Source organism: Corvus hawaiiensis, chromosome 6 (genome assembly GCF_020740725.1).
Source record: "Corvus hawaiiensis isolate bCorHaw1 chromosome 6, bCorHaw1.pri.cur, whole genome shotgun sequence".
Classification (NCBI taxonomy): Eukaryota; Metazoa; Chordata; class Aves; order Passeriformes; family Corvidae; genus Corvus; species Corvus hawaiiensis.
Window position 1 is genome coordinate 49,786,994 of NC_063218.1, and position 23,731 is coordinate 49,810,724.

Sequence of the window (23,731 nt, forward strand, 5' to 3'; positions counted from 1 at the left end):
CTCACGGACTGTACTCCTGAAAAGGAGAAGAATTGATCAAACCTCCCAGTTTTACAGTGCAAAGACGCAACAGGAAGGTCCACAAAGGCAGTGCCACAGACAGCAACGCCATTTGTTACATACGAACAGCACTCCTTGTTTGCTCTATTTCAGAGTGAAGATTACCCTTGCTGGGGTTGAGGGAACAGTTTTAATCCCAAGAAAAGTTATTTAACAGACTGCCAGCAACTGCTTAGTGCTTCTCGGGATTTAGGCATCTCAAAATTGTGTCAGATCACTGTCCACAGCAGCTGGTCTCTTCCCAGCAGGAAAGAGCCTCCAGGAAAATGGTCTCGTTCAAGTAATATGAATGAGAAAGAGGAATGCAGAGCCAGAGGGAGATTTTGAAGATTAAGAGCCTTTGCTGGCAAACCTCCAAGCCAGTCAGGACCCTCTTCATATGCTGAGGGCTCTGCCTCATTCCCAGGAAGGCTGAAGCTGTTGCAGCACCTTGGATGGAGCAGAGATGGAGCCAGTGTGACTGGCAAGTAAGTCCCAGCCAGGTCACTCCAGGTGACCTGTTACAGGATCGCAAGGGAACAACAGCCCATTTGGGCTGCACAAGTTTCTGCTGTCCCACCCAGAGACCTCTGCCACCAGAAACTGCACCTCTGATGGCCAGTGGAGAGGAGAGGCCTCCTAATAACACATCAAGACTCTATTCTGCAAGTAGCCAGTGCCTGATGGTAGAGCAGGACAGAAAGCAAGCCAAGAAGAAAAAGCAGACAAAAATGCAACTCAGCTATTTTCAGGAAGTTGAAGACTACTCATTTCTAGAGAGAAAACAAAGAGAATCAAAAGTCAAGACTGTTAAATAAAGCTTACTTTATCACACAAGCATTTCCCTCAAAGCAAAGGGAAGCTCAGGATGTGGGGGGTTCCTCTGAAGAACTGCCAGCTAAGGACTGAGTGTGCAGGACTGACCCATGCCAAGGAGCTGTGACTCAAAGACTTCAGTGTGCCGTTTGCTCACATGCTGGGAGGATGGTGGGGTTCACCCCAAATGCTTGGAGTTCCTCTTAGCTGGGTTAGTCTGTTGCAGGAGGAGATTTGCAAACAGCTGAGCTGAGTAACAGCAGGTGACATCTGCAAAGAGCTACACTGCAGGGTTCAATCTGTGGCCACGAGATAAGCAATGCTGATGAATGAAGATGGTTTATGGCTCTAAATTCCCTTAGCTGTTTACTCCAGGCAGGCCCCGATGTGCCAGTGAATGAATACTGACAGTATTACATAACAGCATTAAAGGGAAGGGATTACACGGGGCTGTGCTACCTACAGTGCTTTCCCTCTCCATAATGCAGCTGACCCTTCTGATCCCTGTCTGAAAAGCAGCAGATGCCTCCATGGGGTCAGGGGGGTTAACCTCGATTTTTGTAATACTGGCTGCATTTGCACTGATGGAGAACTCATGGGGAGGCAATGCCTATTCCCTGCCAGGCACTCCAGGTGAGGCTGGAGAGGAGCAGGAGACCCACTCAGCACCTCTCAACACAAGGGAAAAGCTAGCAGGGTTCTATGTGAGTCCATGTGAGTTTGAGAAGGAAGTGGCAGGCGTTTTGAACACAAAGGACAGTGCTTTTCAGGAAGCTGAAAAGGGGCTTTCTAAAAAAAAAGAAGTGGTGAAAGGAGGATCGTCTACCACCAGCTGGCAAAACAAGGCAAACTACATCCAAAATCAGGGCCTTGATCACAGGAAATGCTCACACAAAGATCTGAGATACTGCAGGCAGCAGTACTAAAAAGTACTACTGAAAGTGCTACTAAAACTTAATGGGTACATGGAATATTACTTGTTAGGACATTGGGGAAAAAAGGCATAAAGATTAGACGCCTGTCTGCCACACTAAGGATAATTAGGGCATACATTAAGACAATGAGTAAGTTCTGCTGTAAAAATCAAAGTTCCTCGTGTGCCCATTACATCTCACTGGTGGCTGCAGACACCGTGTAACTGTGTGCATGTGGCGAGGGGGAACACGCTGGCCTGGCTACCAAGATGTCCCTGAAATCCCACCAAACTCCTGCTCTCAACAGTTCTGCCACCTGCAGCAATGCTGACTTGCACCTAGAGACCTGCCCTGGAGCAGTGATCACTGCAGTCAAAGCACACAGCACTGCCAGCACACCTCTTGCTCTGTGCCCTCAGCTTAGGGTTCTACTTTCATGCTGGTTCTGCTGGGTACTGCCCCACACACTGTCATTGACTCCAGAGCTCAGCTCCCAGCTGGATATGCTGGTTTTACTCTCCCTCCATAGCTCCAGTTTGCATACTAAGTTTGTAATGCACAAAAAGAGACAAACATCGGTTAAATTAATTTTTACCTATGACTTTAGCAGAGATCTGTGCCTGTCTGCCTACACTCAAGAGCAAGCCTTTTAGCACCATGCATGGCCAAACCTCCTTTCCACCAGCCCTCCTCTTCCCAGATATTCGGCATCAATTTCAAGACTTAACAAGTAAAATGCAGTAGTACAGCACTTCCAAGGAGGAAAATTTGAATGAGTAACTACTGCAGGGGCAGTCTAAGCTTTCTGATGTGGACTCCACACTGAAGTAAGCTGTATTCAGAGAAAGCCATTGAAAAAAAAAGTAATTCCCAAAGGTAATGCTTCAAAGAAGCAAAATCAACATCACCAGTGTGCCTAGAGAAATGGAGATCTCTCTCAGGGGTGAATGCAGCTACAGCACCTGAGATATAACCCATGTGTTCACAGCCTATTGGCACTCTGCCTAGCTCCTCTTCCTGAAGTCCTCTTCATCTCTGGTCTCCACAGCCGACAGCGCGATCAGCATTTGGGCTGCGTAGTACGTGGCCATGATGATGAAGCGCGAGTAGGGCACGGGGAAGCAGAACTCGTTGAGCGCGATGGTGAGGTCGGACACCATGAAGAGCATGGCGCCGACGCAGGCCGACAGCTTGGTCCACGTCCACAGGTCGTTGCACAGCTGCACGCCCGCCATCGCCCGCCAGCCCATGAAGCCGATCAGGGCGATGTAGACGGCCACCAGGTAGGTGAACGGGCCCGAGAGGTAGGAGTACAGGAAAGCATAGCAGGAGCTGGAAACAACGGCCATCAGCAAGCCGGCTTTGAGGTCCAAAGGCTTCATGCCAAAGGCTGAAGAGTACAGGATGTGTGTGATGGCGAACATCAGCAGACCTGGAGAGAGGCAGTGACACAGAAAGTGTGACCTTTCAACAGTGACTGGCGGTCAGTAGCAGAAGAAGATATTCCTTGCAGTGTTACCCCGTTAACACTACCAGTGAGAAGCACACTGACCACTCAGGACCATTTTATTACGAAAATCCGTACATGGAGATAGCACCAAGCCCCCAACATAAATAAAAGCCCCAGCACAACAGCCAGGTACAGCTCTGCTGTGATAAAAGCCTTTCTGCTGAGAGGCCGGGTGAACTAAACTGCTGCAGAAGGAATTGAGCTTGTTTTTCAGGTAGTTCCTCTTCCCGTTTTGGGCGGAAGGTTGGGAGCAAGGCAAACCAAAAATCACCCCCTCTAACTATCCATAGTGTTTTGCTCATAGGTCATGAGTGGAACAGGAAGACTGGAATCAGAGCAGTGTAGGAACAAAACATGACAAAAGACACTAATGCCTCCAAACCCAGACACAAAGCCTGCCCGTATTTAGCCACAAACCCAAAGGCACTCAAGGACTAAATCTGGCTTCTACTCCATCTCTGCCCATAGCTGGGAGAAACCTACGCTGGAAAGAAGCAGCTGGCATATTTCAGAGACCGCACCAATGTGATCTGCCAACAATTTTATGGCTATTTGCAAGATTCAGATGAACCTTACCAGGAATCAAACAGGGAAAATAAAATGCCGGCTTCCCTTTGAAGTGCAACACCCCTGAGAAATGCCAGATGTGGGTGTTGGAAGGTGCTGCCCATATATTATGCACTTGCCACTAATCCATTTGACAAAAATATGTCCCAATGTGTTGGTACAGCTGCTGCCTCCAAGCTGTCATGACAACTGTAGATAATGGGCCACAAACAGAGCTCAGCTCCTTGGGTCTTCTGGTTCCCAGACCCACACATGGTGCAGCTGCAGGCTCTCCAGCTTTATCCTGGCAGGGTTATTAGAGGAGCTGGAAGTTTTCATGCAGCTCAAAAGCATGAAATGGAGAAAAGGATCTGGGAAGCTGAGTCCTTCAGCAGTACACTTGCTCACTTTTAACACATGATGCACTGGTGTAAAGGGCAGTCACAAAAACCTGCAGCTGGAAGACGTTGCTTCATCCAACTGCTCTTGTGTTGAGGCAGCTCAAAGAAGTGGAAGTGTCTCCCTGCTTTTGGGGAGGACCAGACCAGACACCCACTGAGAGCTCAGCCATGGTGGGATGCAAAGGAAATCCACAGGAGGGAGGGGGCTGGTGGGGATCTGTTTTGCAGGGTGAGGCTGGAGAAAATGGACAGCGTGAAGGGGAAAGAAGAGAAGCACAAAAGAGGGCAACGAGAAGCTGATGTTTCACAGAGCTATTGCACTTCATGGGCACAGCACTGAAGAAACTGAGAAGGGATTTAGGACAAGAGCTTTTTATAGGGTTATAGTGCGGGATAGGTTAGAGCCCAGGGAGGTGGTAAGGATAGGAAAGGTATGTCACCCTAGCACTAAGGAATGTTTTTTCCTTCAATGGCATTATATGGAGCATTCTGCAACAGGGAACTGAAGAATGTGTTATCCTTCATGCAGGCATCTGGCAGCAAGGAGGAGGAGGAGGAGAGGACAGGATGCAGCAGGCAAACAAAACCTGCAAAGGCAGGAGGAGTTTCATGATATGTGGTGAGGCTGGTCACAAAAAAGGGAGTCAGCTCCCAGGTTTACTCATTCAACACCCACAAATCAAGACAGGACCTGGGAAATCTGTGATGGCTGCACGGGGAAGGGGGTGCGTTTCTCTTGCATTTCTCAGACTTTAGCTTGGTCCTCTCAACCACATCACGGAGATCAGCCCTTCTCTCTGTCCACTTTTCTTCCCCTGGGTTTCCTCAGGCTGGCAATAAGGCCTTTTTGCTAGTCCCTGCCTTCTTCACCAAATGCATAAATTGTTTCTAAGTGCCTGCTATCAAAGGAGGTGGATATTAACACTGTAAAGTATCTTCTACATGCAGTAAGACACTAGTCAGGAAATAGCATGTTATTAATGGGCTGAAACAGCAAAAATGAAAAAAAGTCAAGTGTGCCAGGAGTAGGTTCCCAGGCTCTCGCTTCCCTATAAAGTAATGAACAAACGTCCTTTTATAAACTCATTGTCTCAAAAGCTTTTCAAATGAGCCCAGTTTCCAACCCTTTTCAGTCCAAAAACTGCAGAAATTGAACAGAATGTACATTTTTATCTAGTATTTCCTCTTCTCTCCTGAAACTTCAAATTCTCACAACTGACAACGTCAAAAATATTGTTGTCAGCAACAGCAACCTGATGAGTTTTAAATAGGAGAAAAAACATTTTGCAGGCAAGGTGAAGGATGAAGTGGAGCAGTGCACTTTATCTGCTTATATCTGAAATACAAATTTTAACACTTCCCTACAGAAGGCAGTAGCTCAGTGGGCTGATTTTTTCAAAATGCTCCAACAGAGCTTCTCTTCTCCTTAGGAAGAAAAAATGTGTCTAAACCCACAAAGCAAAACTTCTCAGTTGTGAGGTTAGGGTTGAAAATCTGACTCATTTGCAGATTAAAACACATCAAACAGATGCTGAATTGCTGTGACTGGTTAACCTTCCTCTAGCAGTAAACTGGAGATGGAACTTTGAGATATATCAGCTACACAGGAATGGAGAAGCGCAGAACAGTCCATATATGAAAATGGTCATGGGGAGATCTGGGCCTTGAATGTTTTCCAAGCCATAGCTTAAGGAGCAACTCCAGGAGGCAAAACCAGTTGGTCTGAGGCAACTGAGCCAGGTACTCCTGTTGGGAGGAGGCCCATCAGTGGGAATGTCAGCACTCAGCACAAAAGGGATGGCACCTTGAGAAAGCTGGCGCTCCTCAGCAACGTGGCTGAGGTTCAGCCAGATAGGTCCAATCCTCAGTGTCTAATCCAAACCCCAGCAAAATCAGTAAACATTTTTACATAAACTTTTAATGGGATGGGGATAAGCCTTTGGGAAGAATTAAAACCACATTCAGAGCATTTGGCCTTTCATATCTGGCACTGCACACACTTCCTTCTCATAAAGAAAGAGCTTGTGGGAATCCCAGAATAAAACTAAATACTAACCTCATGAGAGAGGGGAAAAAATAAGCCTTTGACTTTCAGAGCTGACAACAGCACAAGTCAGAAAAAGTCCCTCGTCTCATCACATTTTCCAGTGGGACAGTCACAGCAGTCAGTTCATGGTGGGTGTTATGTGAGATCCCTGTGCTGGTTAAATTAACTTTAGGAACCCCACCAGTCAGTTCAGTGAAGGACTCAACTGCTGCTGATTTCTTGTGACAGTCCAAGGCCAGGGAGAGCATTGCTGCAGGCAGGTTCAACGTGGCTTTAAATGATTAATCTGAATCATTATGTTCCAGTCTGCAAACTAGCAAAATAAACCAAGCTCGTTTTGCTCTGAGAGATGTGGATCTTTCTGTAGAGAAAACAGACCACTGTGGTAAGGTTTGTCCTTGACTGACCATCATTTAAATGTTTTGCAAAACAGACATGTCTTGTACAACAGGCTGCATAATTCACACTGATGAACATGCAAGTAGGACAAGATTTCTTCTGCTTTGGTTTCTGTCATCCACTTAATGCCTCCCTCAGGCTATGGGCTTGTCTATCAAAACATAAATGTCCTCTCCACCTGTCCTCCACTGAGGACCTTTGCACAAGGTGTCCCATTCCCAATCCTTACAGCAAAGGGCTGACATATCTCCCTGCAGAGAGATAGGAGGTAAATACTTCCGGTAGCTTCATGGGAGCAGACAAGTGACATGAGCATTTCCTTCTCTTCCCCAGGGATTCTGCCATGCCACCTTCTCAACTCCAGCCAGCCCAGATGCTGTGACACATGCCAGGAAACCAAACCTGACCCAATTACCTCTCTAACCTCAAGAGAAGCTCAAGAGAAAGACTCATCCATTATGTGATTCCTCTAACCATGATGGATTTTAGTCAAGGGGTGAGTGCTTCCCAGCGCCCAGGGCTTAAGCTGTACATGAATAAACAAAACATGTGGCCCAGCAACTCATTACTAAATAAAGAGGGTAACAGCTGGGCTCCATGGCATCCCCTTAGGACTGACACTGTACTCACCATGAATGAAGTAGCCTTGCTCCTGCCAGATGAGAAAGGCGTCTCCTACTGCCGAGAATATGAGTCCCGCTAGGATGCGGCTGGCACTCCGGTGTGACACTAAGAAGTTAATTCCATGAGCCAGAAGGAAAACCCACAGGCAAAAGATGGGCAGACATTTAATGAGGGCACTGAACCAGGAGGGGCTGGAAGTTGGCAGCCAGAGGACAAAATAGACACAAGTGGCTTTAAAGAAGGGGACCAGTTTGGGGCCTTCGCTCTTCACCTAAAGAAAACAAACATTGAAAAAAGATAAATTAATAGGATCATCAGAAGCATCAGTGGAATAAACTTCATAACAGAACTGTCTCCTTCCTTTTGAAAGTTGCTCTTCCATATACTGTCAGCTGGCAGTGTTCCTACCCCAAGAAATGCTGGTTGAACTTGACCATGATCCTCTGCCTAGACCTTTGTGACTCTCTCTGCTAAAAACACTTCTTGGTTGGCAGGATGGGCTTTAGATGGTGGATTTGGAAGAAGTTTTAGATACCTTTTCTCTTTATTTGTTCCACTGAAAATATTTAGGCCATCAGTCAAACTGCTCCGGTGCTCCGTGTCACCTATCATGTGTTTAGACTAACCCTTTTTATACACCTTTCCTGGAGCTGTGGAAATACTGCATGCCCAGATATATCCCAGCAGCAAACAAGCCAGCAAAGGCACAAATCTTCTCTCCCATTTTCACAAATCCACCTGCTTAGCCGGCTGCAGATCACCCTGAGGATACAACCTCTCTCCTAACCCATTCTTTCTCCTGCCCTGTAGCCTCATGCCTGGGGCTTGCTGTTGGCATCACGAGCTTCAAAACCCAACACATCAACCTCCCAGGTGAGGATGTAACTTCCTCAGCTGACTAATACCAACATCAACCACATGTGGCTTTGTTCTAGCATTACACTAATAATACAGTACCCATATTGCAGGAAATGTTTTGACTCAGGGCTCTACTGTGTAAATACAGACACAAAAAAGCAGCACAAGCACTTGGCTACTCATAACAAAGCCACGAAGCAGGGGCAGGGCACAGAGCTACAGACTCCACAAGCTGGGTCTGCTCTTGACAAACACTCAGCTGAGACTACTCTGCACAGTGATACGTATTGTGTTCACTTGCCCTCCTCACATTTCTGCATTTCAGTGCAGGTGGGGAAAATGCCACGTGAGAAACAAAGCTATGATTTTATTTGCTCCCTGGAGAAGAGCTGAGGGCCAAAACAAGGAGCAAAGGAAAAGACTGTAACTGTTTCCATGCCTGCCTGAGCTGTGTCCTGGAGTCTTACAGGCAGCCTGTTTCCTCTTGCACCTAAGGCAGTGCAACCCCCAGAGCTCCCCTGCAAGCAGGGGTTCACTCTCAGTCCTCTCATTTCTTTGGTCAAGCAAGATTTATTTGCTTCATATCACAATGACTTCCCACTACTCATGGCCAGAGCCAGGAAAATTTATTGGCATCCAAAGTGATTTCACACTGTGAAGTCCAAACTGGTCTTTTGGTTTTTTCCCAAATAACTTGATCCTTTTTTTGCTTCCTGCATCATGGGACATTGCCATGACCAGAGTCCATCTTCCTTTGATGCAGGGTGCCTTGATGCAGATACCTAGAACAGGTGGAGATTGCACAGGAAACATTCCATGCTTACAGTGCTCAGGTCATAATCTCATAAAAATTCCAGAGCTTTTACGGGCACAAGCACACAGAGTCAGGTGGAGTTGGAAGACAGAGGCAGAGGCAATGGAGGGCATCTTCACATGCAGTATTTACAAAGGAAATGCAATCTCTGAAGCAGTGAGGCTATAAATAAAGGGCATCCCAAGAAGACAGTGCCTTCAAAATTTTTCTCACATCTGATGGAAATTTCCCCAGCATATCAGCAGTTTCTTGGCAGTAAGGTATTTCATCATACATTATTCATAGGCTATTGCCAACACAATTTTTAAACACTCCATTAAACAACCAGGCTACACAATTCCCTAACAAAAGGACATCAGCAAGCCGTTAACTTTCTTGTATTACATGGGGAGCTGTCATGAGTCCTCTACTTAGGCTGTCTAAATTAATCACCATTTACTACTCCTTGTCTGCGTTCCTTGGGAAAATTCTGGCAGCAAATAAGAAATGAACTTGAAATAAAAGTCATAGAAGCACATCTAGTCTCACAGTACTGGGGTTGCCTGCGAACTATCAAGTATTGTAGGGGAGAGAGTGCGTAGAAGCATACAGGAGGGTATTTGGGTTAATAAACATGGGAAGCTTTATTTAATACCTCATATTAACAGAAAAACATCTGCTAGGAGCAGTTACCATTACCATCACAGCTTGCCCTCCCCTGTGTGCACACATGATGAGGCTTGGTTTTAATGGTTTTAATTACACTTGTCATTTCCCCAGGAACCTTGCCTTACTGAAGCTAAGGTACACACTTGTGCAGAATTATTATATTTTCTTGGTAAGCTTAAAATTACCTTTTCTCACTATCTGAATGTGAATTTTGCAAGCCCAGAAGCTTTATTTTAGAATGATGGTTTGTATTATTTCCATCCTAATGATAATTGAGGAATTTTTCATGCATAAGAATTATAGAACCCTCGTGTAAGAATGACCTCATACTTCTGTAAGGGCTACAGGTCTCTAATCATTGACACTTTATTTCTTTACACTTTTTTCTCCAAGTATACTTCACATGAGTTATTCCCAGCCATGCCCTTGCCCATCACTGAATGCTGCAGCTCACTGGAGCCTCTTCTATGGCTCTGACCAAGATGAGAGCCTCATGAGTGGCACTGGAAATACTTTGGAAAAATCCTCCAAGAAAAACTGAGGCAACCAGAGGGTGAGGCTGGAGATTGTCCTCCATTTGGTCATGTGGCAGAGGCTTGGAAAGAGGTGATGCGGCAATTTGCCACCTGAAGGACAAGTCAAGACTGGTATTGGAAAACCATGTACCAACATGACTGGAAGCTGTGGCTTGAGGAAAGCCAAGCATATAATCCATGATGGGATTGGCCTGTACCACAGGGAAGGGAACATTATTTCTTGGCTGTGTGGATAAATTGGATTAAACCACCCATTTCCTTTGTCCCTGTGTCTCAGAGTTAGAATGTGAGATGGGGCTGGAAAAGGAAGCACTTGATGGAGGTGACAAGATCCTTTTTGCTGATGTGTGTGATTGTCATGGCTTTAGGCTGGGTTTCACCATTTTGTCACAAATTCTATTGCATTTTTCTTCCCAATTCTTTTCTCCTGCCACTGCTAATTTACTCTGTGCTGAAATGCAGTACAGAAAGTATCTTGAGTGCAATAACAAGGCAGTATTTCCAAGTTTTGAATTTCTAAACTGAGCAAAATTCAGGGCTTTTTCTTAACTGCTATGACTACTAAGTTACTTAGAGTCTTTTAAAGTTAGTTTAAACTGCTGTAAAGCCACTATCTCTGTATTTGTAGAATTACAGTAGAAGTATTATTTATTAAATTATCTGTATCTAACCAAATCCAATTAAACCCTCCAAGACTTGGGCAGACTAGGAGGAAGTTGTGTCTTGGCTCTCACCAAGATGCCAGATGATCTCCAGAGGACCCTTCCAATCTCAACTATTCTGTGATTCTGTGATCTTCAAACAGAACATGGTACTGGCACATGGAGCTCTCTGGAGGCTCAGGGCTTGGATATCCACCTTCCTAGGTGTTCATAGGTTTACAGCACCCCTTCTTGTTTTGTCTGTACTCATTCTGCTCCAGTTTGAAATACTGCTGCATACAGCCTGTGCTGACTGCTGCAGGTACATAACCAAGCCAAAATTTACACCTGGCTCCTCTACTCCAGAATAAGCCCCATCCACAGAGACATTTATAAGACAGTGCCCTGATTTTCTTTAACATTTTGGAGACAATTGTCTGTATCTATGTCACAAGTGGGAAAGCAAATCCAGCTGCCACAGGGAGGGAGACATCTTCCTCCTGAGGCACAGAAGAACATCAGAAGCTTGTTGCATTAAAATGCTTAAGTTGGACAGAGTTCACTGTTCCTAAGCCTTGCACTGATCCCAGGAAACAATGTGGAGTATCAACTAATGCTCTTCTCTCTGCAAAGTCCCCTAAATCAGCCTGCACAGAAGATGAGTATACAGACACCAGCTGTGTGCCAACCTGCTGTGGGGATATGGCTCACACCCACTGGGCTGCAAAATGCTGCTTTCCAGAAAAAGTGCTGTAAAAATAATACCCCAGCTATTCCACTGAGCAACACTCAAGCACAACTGTGTGTGCTGGCCAAAAAAAGCTGGGCTGTTGTCCTCCACCCAGCCCTCCCATCAGCCTTGCACCATTTTGTGTCTGAGCTGCTCCTCCTGGCTTTTGGCATCCAGCATCATGGATCCTGCCTTGGTTCTACCCTACTGTGACAATAGCTCTCACCCCCAGCTGTGTGCCAATAAATATTTATTTGGCTTTGTTGCCATGTTTGCTGCCACTGCAATCCCATGGCCCCTGTTTCTCAATGTCCAGAATACGTGGCTCTCTGCCAGCCTCTCCAGCTCTGCTCTCCTGCAGGAGCAAACATGCTCCAGGGGGACAACCGATTGCCTATTGCCATTTGTCAAGGAAGGTACTGGCTTGTACATGTCCCAAGTTGCTCCTGAATAAAATACTGAAAATAAGTGCTTGTTATGAAGGGTGGCGAAGAGTTACTGAACCAGCCAGTCAACCTGCCTGAAATACTGTGTTAGTGCAATGTATCTTCGCAATTAATAAGAGGGTTTATGTTCGTGCTGGAGATGCCAAGGGCCAAGCATCCAAGGCAGATGGCTCCTGAACAGGCTCCACATGCTGCAGGAAATTCAGGGTGATAGATGAACCCTCCTCCCCACAAGTGGAGACAAGATTGTAGAGGCTACATCTAAAATGGATTTGTAGAACAGCAAATAAATCACCCAGAAGATGGTACATGATTTGCCTTTGGGAGAATTTGTGTGCTGATAATCCTGTCTTCATCGTGCTTATGCCATGCAATGAGTTTTGCCAGGTCTTTATTGCAGCTTCTGGCACTCCCCAGCACAACTCAAGGCCTCTGTTTCTCCCACAGGGGTAATGCAGTGAAACTCAGCTCATGCTCAACTGTTCAGTCAGACCTGTTTGCAAGGGGCCAAAAAATCATGGATTTGTCTGACAGGAGCCTCTGTTGTTCAGCACAAGCCAAAATAACAGGACTCTGAATACTTCCAGCCTGCAAAAGGACCATTCTCTCCTCCCAGCTCAGACACATGAGTGTCCAAGGCAGCTCTTCCACCCCCAGGGTCTCTTCAACTCCTGCAAAATAGGGCTGATTTGTTGGTTTTTGTCATTCCTCCCTCTACTCCAGCAGCCTGGGTACTCTCTTCCCCACCTCAGTTAAGCAAAATAAGGTCCAGCTGTACTTCCAAGCTTTGCTCCACAACAGACTAACACAGGGTTGAGAGCTAGAAATACCTGACTTCTTTTTCTTAAGACCAAGCAATGGCTATTTGCCAGAAAAATACAATTAAAAAACTGGCACAGGCCCTCACAGTTCTTGGATTGTGAACTCAGCTATATTGCTGCACAAATTCTTGGCACCAGAAAAGTCACCCTTTGGTGGAGGCACAGAGGAGCAGGCAGTGGGTGAGGATCAATCAAACTGGCATCTAACAAGGGCCCCTGTGCACAGCCCTGGGCTTCTCCAGACACAGCTGCATGCAGGAACAAGAACCACAACAAAACTTATTTTCACCACCAAGCCAAAATGCTACCCAACTAGCATATACATTAACACTCAACCTAATCTCCAGTTTAACAATGGAGGGGATGAAAAGCTGTCAGCACCGAGGTTAAAACCTTCCAGATGAGCGACTTCCCCTCAGATGCAGAGAGAAGCACGAGTTTCCCTGCAGATGCCTGGCAGCAGGGCAATGTTTGCCTGTGCCAGCCTCTCCCAGGTGGAATGGCAGCTTGACTCCCCACAGCGAGGCAGCACGCCCGGGCACCGCAGGGCACGGCACAGCCACCCAGCTGAGCATCAAAAATGGGGTGGTTTGTGCCAGGAGAGCCGGGGAGCACATGAACGAGGCTCCTCGTGCTGTGACAGCGCCGGCAACACGAGATTGCAGACACCACTCTTGCAGCGTAAGTACAACAGCAGCCCCGTCTTGTCTTCAGGTGCTTAAGGGAGAAGAATGCAAAACACGCTGGGTGCTGAGCAGTCACACTGACCACACTCACAGGGCAGCTGATGAGGCCAGGCTGGCTCAGCAGCCACTGTGACCTGGGAGCTCTCGGACATTGCAGCTCTCTGCTGCTACACCCGTAAGATAAAAAATATGCATCTGCAGACACCCGGTATGTAAAAAAGTCACAAATGGGAAACTGGGGTCTCGCCCTCAAAAGACTCCTTGCAGGAGGCTTTAGAAATGTAGGGAACAGTCCCTCAGGAGCCTGAAGTATATTTAGGTGGTTCTGGAGCCAAGGAAATCACCCCACTGCACCAGGGCACAGCTTGTGCCACGTATTGCAAGAGAAGCCCACTCCTACTTCTTGCCTTTTAAACCGTGACATTGCGCAAAGCTCTCTTGAGACACTGGACCACGGTGTTCCCTCCAGCAGTTAAGGAAGTTACAGTATCCATAAAGTTATCTCCTGTACGGAATAGAAGATGAAATCCTGTTAGCTCAGCTAATGAGCTATGCAACAGTGTCTCTGGGACCTTCCTGCACTACCCAGGACCTACTGCTATTAGGCCAGGCAAAGATGTCAGATACTGCTACACCCACCAATACCTTACAAACTCACTGGGGTACCTGCCCTTGGCTTTCTGGGACCGCAGGGAAGCCTTCAAGGTGGTGAAGCCTTTCTTTAGCTGATGTTAACTCACAAAAATTGCAGACAAATACATTTCACCCTGAACTCAAGACTCAGCTTGGAAGTACGTATTTTTGCTGGGGTTTGGTTTTGGGGGGTGGTTTTTCTTTTTTCCATTACCAGTCATCTGTCCTGTCTACCAAACTGGCACACGACCGCAAGCAGGGCTATTTTAAAAACCTCTTCTTGACCTGCAGTACTAGTGACTGACTCCGCATCTGTAGCAATCCTATAGCTGTCAGCAGTTTCAGAGAGTATGGTCAATAACATGCCACTGCCAAGGACTAACAATGTTCAACTAGTCAAGAGTTCAAAAGTCTCTTCAGGCCTGCAGGGGCTGTCAGAGACTAGTGCTTTCAGGGTAGCTCAATGGCTCTCAGAAATGAAAGCAAAAATACAGTATTTGCCTGCCAGCATCTTATCTCAGAGCAAAGACTGCTTTTCTCTCCTGAGATTCCAGATCTTCCCTTTTGTGTAGCAGAAAGCAAGCCTCTCCAAACATTTCCTTTGCTGTAACACTCACAAAAGAACCCCTTGCAAATGCTTAAAAACCTGAACCACAATGAGTCTGTCTTTTCATTTTGCTTGCCAGAGCTGCAGTGCTGCCACAGCAAGGGCACACACCCTTCCTCAGTGAGGTCAGGTGGAGCCACATCCCTACTGCTACCCTGGACATCAGGAGCAGGCTATGAAGCCACAGGGAATTTCAGAAGCCAGGCAGCCAGCACCCTGAAATGCACAGTTGGTACCTGTCCTAGGCAATTCCTCTCAGGATGGGAAGGGGCAATTATTTAGCCTGTCACACTAGAATCCAGATAAAAAAATTCTACAGCTTACAGAAAAGTCTGCACAACTTATCCTGGGGAGGGCTTCCAGACCACAAGCACACATTCTCAGGAGACTCATCATTATTTATATCACACTTTTCTGTGAAAGGAGTGCAGACTTCTGTTGCCCAGGAAGAAGCAGTGTTAGGTGAGCCCAACATGCGAGCTGCAAGGCACAGAGCCAGAGCAAAAAGCAGCACCCCCGTACAATGCCCATTGCTACAGACAAGTGCCACCCACTGACATCTGCCCCAGAGCTGTGTGGCAAAACTGGAGCCTCTCTCCAGTCTCTGGTGCAGACCCAAAATAAAATACCCCAGGGAGTGCTGTCAGTTCTTTCCTTGCCAGCACCAAGGGCAGGCTGAATCTCCAGGTAATAGCAGAGAGGGATCTGCATAGACAGTGCTTTGTTCCCAGGGCTGAAGTCCATCTTTTGCCTGCATCTCCCATCTCCAGCCCTATTTGCACCCCACAAACCACTGCAACATTTATGTACTTGTTGGAGGGCCCCAGCCACTGTCATTTCGCTGTGGCAGGGGGGATGCATGGAAGAATGTCTACTCAGGGAAAATGGGCACTCGGCAAAGCTCTACCCTGCCTCATGCTGCTTTGCCACCAGGGATTGGTATTTGTGAGGGAAGGGAGGCCCTTCCATCCAGAACCAACCTCTTCAGCAGAGAAATGTCCTTTTACCTACAATCTGTGGGGAATAATGTGGGTCTAAATGAAGGGCATTGCAGGAGCTGGTGCTGCCACAGCCCTTTGCAGGAACAGCTAAAGAGCCATTAGTGTAGCCCAGAAGGCAGGTGGCACACAACAGGCTGTACCAGCCCTATCAGCCATTGCCAAAGACATGCCCAGGGTGAAACAGCCTCAGGCATTCAAAAGGCACTTTTGCAGCTCACCTTTCTGGCTCACACAACAGACTGCTGCACACCTGCCAGAGGTGAGGCTTTTGCAAAAAGAACAGGAAGGAAGAGCTGAAACAGGAGGGGAAGGCAGCTGCCAGTGACTGGGAAAGCTGGTGGCTCTGCACAAGAGACTTTCACTGTGTGAATCCTCACAAGGGGCTGCAATAATACCAGCAAAAGCAAGTGGGGCTGTGCTGGGAAGCCCAGGAGGGACTGCTCAACTTGTCTTATGCCTATCAGGAAACTGAATGAAAAGCTCTACTCTACCTGTGTATCATGTCCTGCAGCTTGAAAGCTTGTGAAATACTGATATTAAAGAAAATCAGAAGGGAAAAATAGCAATGCATCCCAATAAAGATGTGTATTTAGAGAGGTGCTGCTCTGGTACCTTACAAAAAAGCAGCAGCCCTCCTCATGTTATCATGGGATCGATATGCTTATGAGACAGGAAGGTGTTAAGGTCAAAGGATGACAGCAGAGCCACAGATTTTATTTCCAATATCTATTCTTGTGTCAAGATTCTGTGACCTGGATAAGTCAGTATCACACACAACTTACCTAAAGACAAATTGGATCTTCCCAGCCAGTCTCAACAGATGTGGAATGGGCAGGTGCAAACACTAACCTGCACAAACACTAACCCATGCACTCCCAGGACTCACACTGATACACCAAGGCTTTCACTTGCAAAACCCCTGCTGTAATCAGGCTGCATGAACAAATGCAGACCACACTCACATATGAGTGTGCAGCTGCTTACCAGGGTTATGCCCTTTATATTGAAGGTGCAAATCCAGAGATGCAACCAAGTGATGTGGAAACTTCATAAATATCAATTAAGTGATAACCTTGTCATCACACTCCTTTTATATCAGGGTTGTAGGGAAAAGCCACGAAACTTGCTTAGTTCCTCCTGCAATGGAGCACAAGTCAGCACTAATATCCATGCCCTAAAAAACCCAAAAGACACAAGCAAATAAGGATACAGTAGCCAAGCCATGGCCTCAGCCCAGTTCTGCTGGAGCCATGGGAGGCACGTAAATCTGAGGATCTGTCTGGTGTGCCTGGAGTGTCCTGAAAAATGAGCAGCTGGCTTAATGTCAAACTTCTCTCAGTCTCAAGCAATGATTCAATCAGAGGCTACTTGCAACCAGCAGAAATGCACTCATTTTGATACATAACAAGAAATTTAATGCCTGATGCCAAATGATGCCATATCTGCCTCCAAAATTGGTATCTGGTGAGAAGCAAGACATGAAACTTTACCATTCATTCAAATTTAACAAAAGCCTCAAGGCCAATTTGGTAACACAGGTTGTCTCATCTTCCCTCAGTTTTGGCAAGAATGTCTTGCAGTAATCTACAGGAATTAGTGTTTGGGAGAAGACTAGCCTGCTGGTAGAAACACGGCATTTCCATAGGATCACAGCAAGGTGAATCAAAAGAACCACCATCCTCACTAACAGGCAGATTTGCAATACAAGAGTCAGCCTTGCAACACTGACTAAACACAAGAAGAGATGCAAGTTGCATTTATCCAGAGCAAAACTGGATCTGTGCAACTATTGAGTCACAGGCTGCGGTGTCAGCCCCTGGGCTCTGCTGGTGTCTGAAATCTTTCCCACCCCAGCACACTTGAAATCTTCAGGAAAGCTCTTGCCCAGCCCATCTACTGCCTTTCAGCTCTGGTGGTGTGTAAATTCCTAGACATAGTTTTCTGTGCCGTGTCACCTGGATACTTGTTCACGTCCAGCATTACATGGAGTGATGCTCTGGACTGACACATCTGTCACACAGAAACCTGTCATTAGCTGAAATGCTATTTAGATTATGGCAGTATAAGAAATGGATATAGGAAGGGCACAAGCAGGCTAGAAGAAGGAATAACCATCACCCTAATTTTGTGTATGTTGCAGTAAGCAAAATCTACATCTCTGTTGTAATGACAAATCTGCTGGGCTTTGTGTGACATGAAGGACAGTAGAAAAATTAAGTGTTGATATAATAACCACTTAGGCCTCCAGGAGGGGAGTTATGTAACTAATAATCTTTTTGCTGTTCAAGAGTTCCCATATGCTAGCAGAAGATGGGTTCCCGATGCCATCTTTTTCTAAGAGTCTAATTTCCCTGGAGTTATTATTTCCTCAGCACTATGAAGTTACCCACAGAGAAGATAACTTTGGCTGTTCTGCCGCACGCAGTGTATTTGGATAGAGATACTTGGACAGGAAAAGAGAACGGAAGAAATGCATCTCTGTCCTTTCAGAGGAGTTATGTGTAAGTACAGACTTCTGAGCTGGACCCACAGTCTTAACGCACAAAGCACGCTTTGAACAACAGGCGCGTGTGCCTTGAGTGATATACTTGGGTTAATGAAGCCTTTAATCCACAGCACTGCCTGCAGCAGTGATCAGCACTGCCTGCTTAATGCTCCCTCCCTGGCACTGAGAAGAGCGTGAGAGAAGCCCGCACTCTCCAGGCTCCGCTAGCCCACCCTCCCCTAGCAACAGCTACAGCAAAGAATGTCAATGTCACAGCAAGAATGCACAAGTTCAGTCTGAGAAAATAAATCGTGGCATGTAACACTATGCCTGGACTTTAGCTGGCATAAATAAGCACAGCTTTTTGCTCAGTAGGACCAAAGTTTTTAGACTTCTCCCAAAAGGTGGGACTGACATAAATGTTACTAAGATCCAGCTAAGCTTTCCTAAGGTGATGATTCCCTCCCTTTCTTCAGTGAGCTCACGTTTAGAAATATTTTCTATCACTCACTTACATTGGCTTGTTTTTTACAGTAGTGCCGTATTTCCATAATTGTCTATGCAGTATATAAATGTGCATGTCTACAAGCCTCCTGCATAATAAAATCCCAGTTTATGATGCATTTAAGTAATGGGGGAAATTTCAATGAAAGCAACAACGTTGCATATAAACAGAGAACAAGTTAAATTAACTGTAAGAGTTACTTCTAACTTAGGTGGTTGATAACATTTCATTCATTAATGCACAAACAATACATCCTCTCTTGAAGAAGCAAAGGCTGAAATAGTTCCAATGTGATCTGGCTTTCTTGTTTTCAGCAGAAGTTTGAGGATTATGGAGCACCCTTTCTAATAATAAATGTTTAAAACTATGCTTAGACCTACTACTGCTACAATTGCCCATAGTGCAGAGTCTCTAAGCAACATGATGTACATCAGCTTTCCATACCATCTGGATCAGTGTGGTTTGAACCCTGTTCAGAAACACAAATGATACCCACCCAGTTCTCCAACCCTATTCCATATTTCTTGCTGATGAATATCTTTCCAGACCACACCTTTCAGGTATTTTGCCCAGTTTTTGCAAGTCACCTTTATACTCTGTCCCAGTGACGTCCTGCATCTACCCCAAGGGCTGACAAAGGCTGCTCTCAGGAGGGTGCTGCTGCTTCCCACTCAGAAGGGACAGGGTCAAGGGCTCCACTTCCTTCATGCAGTCAAAACATCGTATCCTTTCCCAACCCAGCTATCTCTGTTTAAAGATGCAAATACACCAGAGAAGGAAGGGAAGGGATAGGGATTGTTAAGATATGGATTCTGGGCAATAATCTGTCCCGAGGAGTGTTTCACCTGTCTCCCCCATATAGGGCTGTGCTAGCTCAAGTACAAGTCAGGTGCAGAGGGAATGTTGTAGGGATGAGAGCCCCTAGTTCATCTTGCTCTAAAAGACACACCAATAACATCTATAACTGCCCCCCAGGAGACCTACCCTCAGCCAATTAATATCTGTATTTCCCATGCCCTGTTTTCCTCAAAGTGCTGTGGAGCCCTACACTAAGTTTAGCCCTAACTTTAGGGACGACATAGGGTCCCTTTGAGCAGGGAGCGTTACGTAAACATCAGAATGACTGCATGTCTCCAGGCTCATCTCCCACACACTTGTGGGTCCCGCAATCATGGTACCTGCTGGGCAGAAAGGTCCTTAGGGCAAGAGCTATCTCCAACAAGCTCACACTAAAAACTGCTTAGACAACAGTGTTGGGTGTGGGGGGAGCTGGACAAAAATCACTAACAAGTGCTCTTTTATTACAGTGGGAGCAGTGATGACTGAACAAAAATGGAATTAAACCTCACATATCCATGAAGCAAATGTGCTGTTTATCAATACTGTGCTCCAACTGCAGGCTCTCAGCCCACATGGCTTTATGCAGAAAAAACAGCTCTTAATGAGAGCAGTATCAAGAAGAACAATTTTAAAACAGGATGCTCCTGCTTGCCTAGCAGAGTAAGCAGTGAAAGCTTCCCTCCAAGGTGACTTCCAACCGGAGTGAGCATCGCTCACCAGATGCAACAGGATGGCAGACAAATGCATCTTCCCTGCCACAGCCCAGCGCCATGCAAGTCTAGACTAACATCAGCAGGACTCCAGGGCTTTATCCCAGCTGAGGACCTGGCACAATACGTTAAAAGGTATTTTGGCACCAGGCTTGTTTATTTGTAGGCACGGTCCCCGCTCAGCACGTATGAATTGTGCAGCATCAGAGACCACAGCTTGACAAGCTCTGCACAATGCCGTGGTCTCGCCGTGTGCACCAGGCAGACATTCCAAGCCCTCCAGGCAATGATGCACACCTGGCAGCCGGCACAAACAAGCAGTCATAGCTGTGATCTCTCCCACGTTATTCTCCATGGACCGTGCCTCCTTGCGTGGTTCCTTCCAGCTATCAGTTGTACAGCAGATTTGGAGCTCAGGGGTTTTGACTCTTGTTACAAGAGTGTCCTAAGGAAGGAAAGAGGGGGAGATGCAGGAGAGCAGGCTGTGTGTAAGCAGCCAGGGCTACCTGCTGCAGTACTGTACAAAGGCCATCGCTTTGAGAACAGGAAGAAAAATCCTGTCACTCTCAGACATGCTCTTCTGGTGTTCTCCCCATTGAGGCTGATGCTGCAGTGTGCTGAGAGAGGACATATGCTACAGACAAATCTATTCCTCTGGCTAATTTGATTATGCCTCAGGTGCTGCCCCTCCAGAGAGTCTTCCCATCATGTCATGGCAGCAATATCCATGCTGGCTCCAAAGACCTGGACTATCTATGCAGCAAAGGCAGGGCAGCACAGAGATAAGGGCTGGGCCCCAGGGTGAGCACCCGGCTGTGGCCAGACCGATGGCCACTGCCCTTCCCTTCAGCAAAGACTTGCTGGAGGGAGCCCACCAGCTGTAGAGCCACCCTGCTCCTCACCCCCATCTGTGCAAGGGCCACACCACGCTCACAGGCAGCACTGGTTGCCGCACGACACCGATTCCAGCCACCCTTCCCAGGCCACGGGACAGCCTGCGTGGAGCAGCACGGTGCCCTCCTTCAGAGGAACAGCAACATGACAGCCACTGACAGAGATGTGCAAAAAAATGCTCCTCAGAACACTGAAGGCTTCCAGATCTTTTTTTGTGAACTGTGTGCAGGATCATTCGCCCTCCCCTCTCACCTCCACAGCAATGGCAAACAGCTGCAGCTCTGATCATAGCTCCCAGTCTCCTTGTCCCTCCAGCTCCCCACAGCTTCCCACCTGCATTAGTTGCCTTCAGTGAAGTAAATTGTTCACATGTCAGGGATGCAGCCAGAGAAGAAATGTGCTTTGTTACGTGTCAAAAGGGCAAGTGAGTAAAGAAGAGGTTTTTTCATTTTCCTTCCCAAGTTACCTTCCTAAAGCCTTCCGGTCTGAACTCTGTACACCCTTCCCAACACGTACTCATGCTTTAGTGATTTGCCTCAAAGCTTGGTTGAAATAACACTCTGCAAGACCACCTTGATGCACTATCCTTGCCTCCTGCAAGCTGTGAAACAAATCCTGTCTGTTTTTGAGCCATTCCAGTACTGTCCCAACATGAGATTTTACTTCCAAGATACACATACACAATTCACTATAACCAAAAGCATTACTGAAGGACAAATTTAGCTTATGGCACAGAAGCACAAAGATACCAAACCTTTTAAACTATTTTGGAAAAGCATCAAAAAAAAATGTTTGGCACTACAGTGTTATAATTTCCAAGCTACTTCCCTCTGTCTCTAGAGATAAAAGTCGTCCCCAGGCTGCTGATGAACTTACCAGGTACATGTTAATAACTGGGGGAAAATTGATCCGAACTATCAGACAACACAGCCTGCTGTGCAGAACTGGCAAAGCAATTCAAAAGTTTTGAATGCTGGCTTTGTGAGTTAAAATCAGGACAAGATTTCCACCTGCCAGAGAGTATGCAATTGCCTGGCCCTTAACCAAAGTATTTCAAAACAAGATGAGAATGGATCAACAGGGAACCAGGATACCAGCAGTAGGTGTTCAGTGCTGCAGCAAAGCACCAGGAAACTTTCCCACCAACAGTTATCCTTACAGCATGTGTTAGGCTGCTGGGGTATTCCAACAAATCGCTCACTTTCTAGAAAGGGGAAGTGCAAAGCAGCGTATCTAACAGTGCAGCTTCTCTGCTGTTCTGGCAGTTCTTTCAGCATTGAAACAGCCCCTGTTCACCTGCAGGGGCAGTTCCTTGTATTACTGGCACAAGCCACAGCTCCTTCAGTTACCAGCTTGATTCCATCAATCCAAGAGTTCTGCTGCACACATCACCTACTGACAGGAAAGCAGTGAGTTGCTACCTTATTGCTGGTTATGTTAATTAAGCATCGTGACTCCCCATGAGACAGGCAGGTGACATCAATCCCAATTTCATGTCCTTACGTGGTGGAAGTGCCAGACTGACTTGCAGACGAGACGAGGTCTCAGCGAGAGGTCACCCAACCTATGGAAAGGTCTGCCCCACACGGGGATCAACACATGCCTCAACCCGAACCAGGACCTGGACAGCAAAGCCACCTCCGGATGGCGAGGCAGAGGTGCCCGGAGGGCAAGGGAGGCCGCGGGGACAGGAGGATGCTGCCGCGGCGCAAGCCCAGGGCAGCTGGGGCAGCGCCGCTCTGAGCAGATGCAGTGCACGTAGAGCAGATGTACTGTGGATGTTTTTAAAAACACACATGACAAGAGGAGGACGAGGCGGAGAACCGCCCGGGCAGGCGCACCGCTGGAGCAACAGCTGCCGGGGGAGGCCGGGGTGAGCATCGCGAGGGGCGGGGGTACCCGCCAGCGGTCGCGCTCCCGACGGCGGCAGGAGAGGAGCGCCCGCCGCACTCGGGGACAGCACCGCGGAACAGCGCCCGGGCACCGGCCGGGAGGGCTCCGGCCGGGAGGGCTCCGGCCGGGAGCGGGGACACCGACCGAGTGCCCGTGGGAGGGGGCGCGGGCCCCGCCGCCCCGCCCGCCGCGCGGCCCGCACTCACCACGGTGACGGGGGACACCATGTCGGCGGCGGGGCGCGCTGCTGCTGCTGCTGTCGCTGCTGCTGCTGTCGCTGCTGCTGCTGCTGTCGCCGCTGTGGCCGTCGCCGCTGTGGCCGCTGCCCAGCCCGCTGCCCTGCCTGCCTGCCGGGGCGCTTTTTTAGGCAGAGCTGACGTCACTGGAGCGGGGCCCCCGCGGCGAATGCGCTGCGGGGAGAGGGAGGGGGCGGCCCCGGGCCCGCCCCGGGCGGGCGGTGGGGAGCGGAGCGGGCGGTCCCGGCGGTCCCGGGCCCGCTGTCGGGAGGATGCGCCCCTCGCTCGGCCCCGGCCCCGGCGGCGTCAGCGGCGCCTCCGCCTCCTGGCCGAGCGCCCTTCGCAGCCGGCAGCGGCCGGGCCGGGCCGCGTCCCCTCCCCGGGGGCGGCCGCAGCGGGGCTGTGCCGAGCCCTGGGAGCTCCGGGGCTGCTCCGCGCCAGCGCTGCCCGA

At 47.9% G+C, this 23,731-nt stretch overlaps 1 protein-coding gene and 1 long non-coding RNA gene across 2 annotated transcripts in view; one reads left to right on the forward strand and one right to left on the reverse strand.

Moving 5' to 3' along the window:
* LOC125327855 overlaps nt 1–7,309 on the forward strand; it is a 33,109-nt gene extending 25,800 nt beyond the window's left edge. The window contains exon 6 of the long non-coding RNA XR_007204400.1: nt 7,006–7,309. This is a non-coding gene — a long non-coding RNA (uncharacterized LOC125327855). The remainder of the gene's footprint in view (nt 1–7,005) is intronic.
* On the reverse strand, nt 2,354–23,457 carry TMEM86A (transmembrane protein 86A). Its single transcript, XM_048307825.1, has 3 exons — nt 23,251–23,457; nt 7,303–7,567; nt 2,354–3,201 (listed from the first exon to the last, which is right to left on the reverse strand). The coding sequence occupies exons 1-3, from the start codon at nt 23,269–23,271 to the stop codon at nt 2,774–2,776; spliced, it is 714 nt and encodes a 237-aa protein (XP_048163782.1). The 5' UTR covers nt 23,272–23,457; the 3' UTR covers nt 2,354–2,773.
* Between the last annotated feature and the right edge of the window lie 274 nt (nt 23,458–23,731).

What these genes read in the sequence shown, in the direction of transcription:
- TMEM86A (XM_048307825.1), bottom strand. Translation starts at nt 23,271, where the DNA reads ATGGTGTCCCCCGTCACCGTG. An exon ending in TGGTGTCCCCCGTCACCGTG is followed by an intron (nt 7,568 to 23,250) that starts GTGAGTGCGGGC and finishes TGTTTTCTTTAG; the next exon opens with GTGAAGAGCGAAGGCCCCAA. An exon ending in GCAAGGCTACTTCATTCATG is followed by an intron (nt 3,202 to 7,302) that starts GTGAGTACAGTG and finishes GCCTCTCTCCAG; the next exon opens with GTCTGCTGATGTTCGCCATC.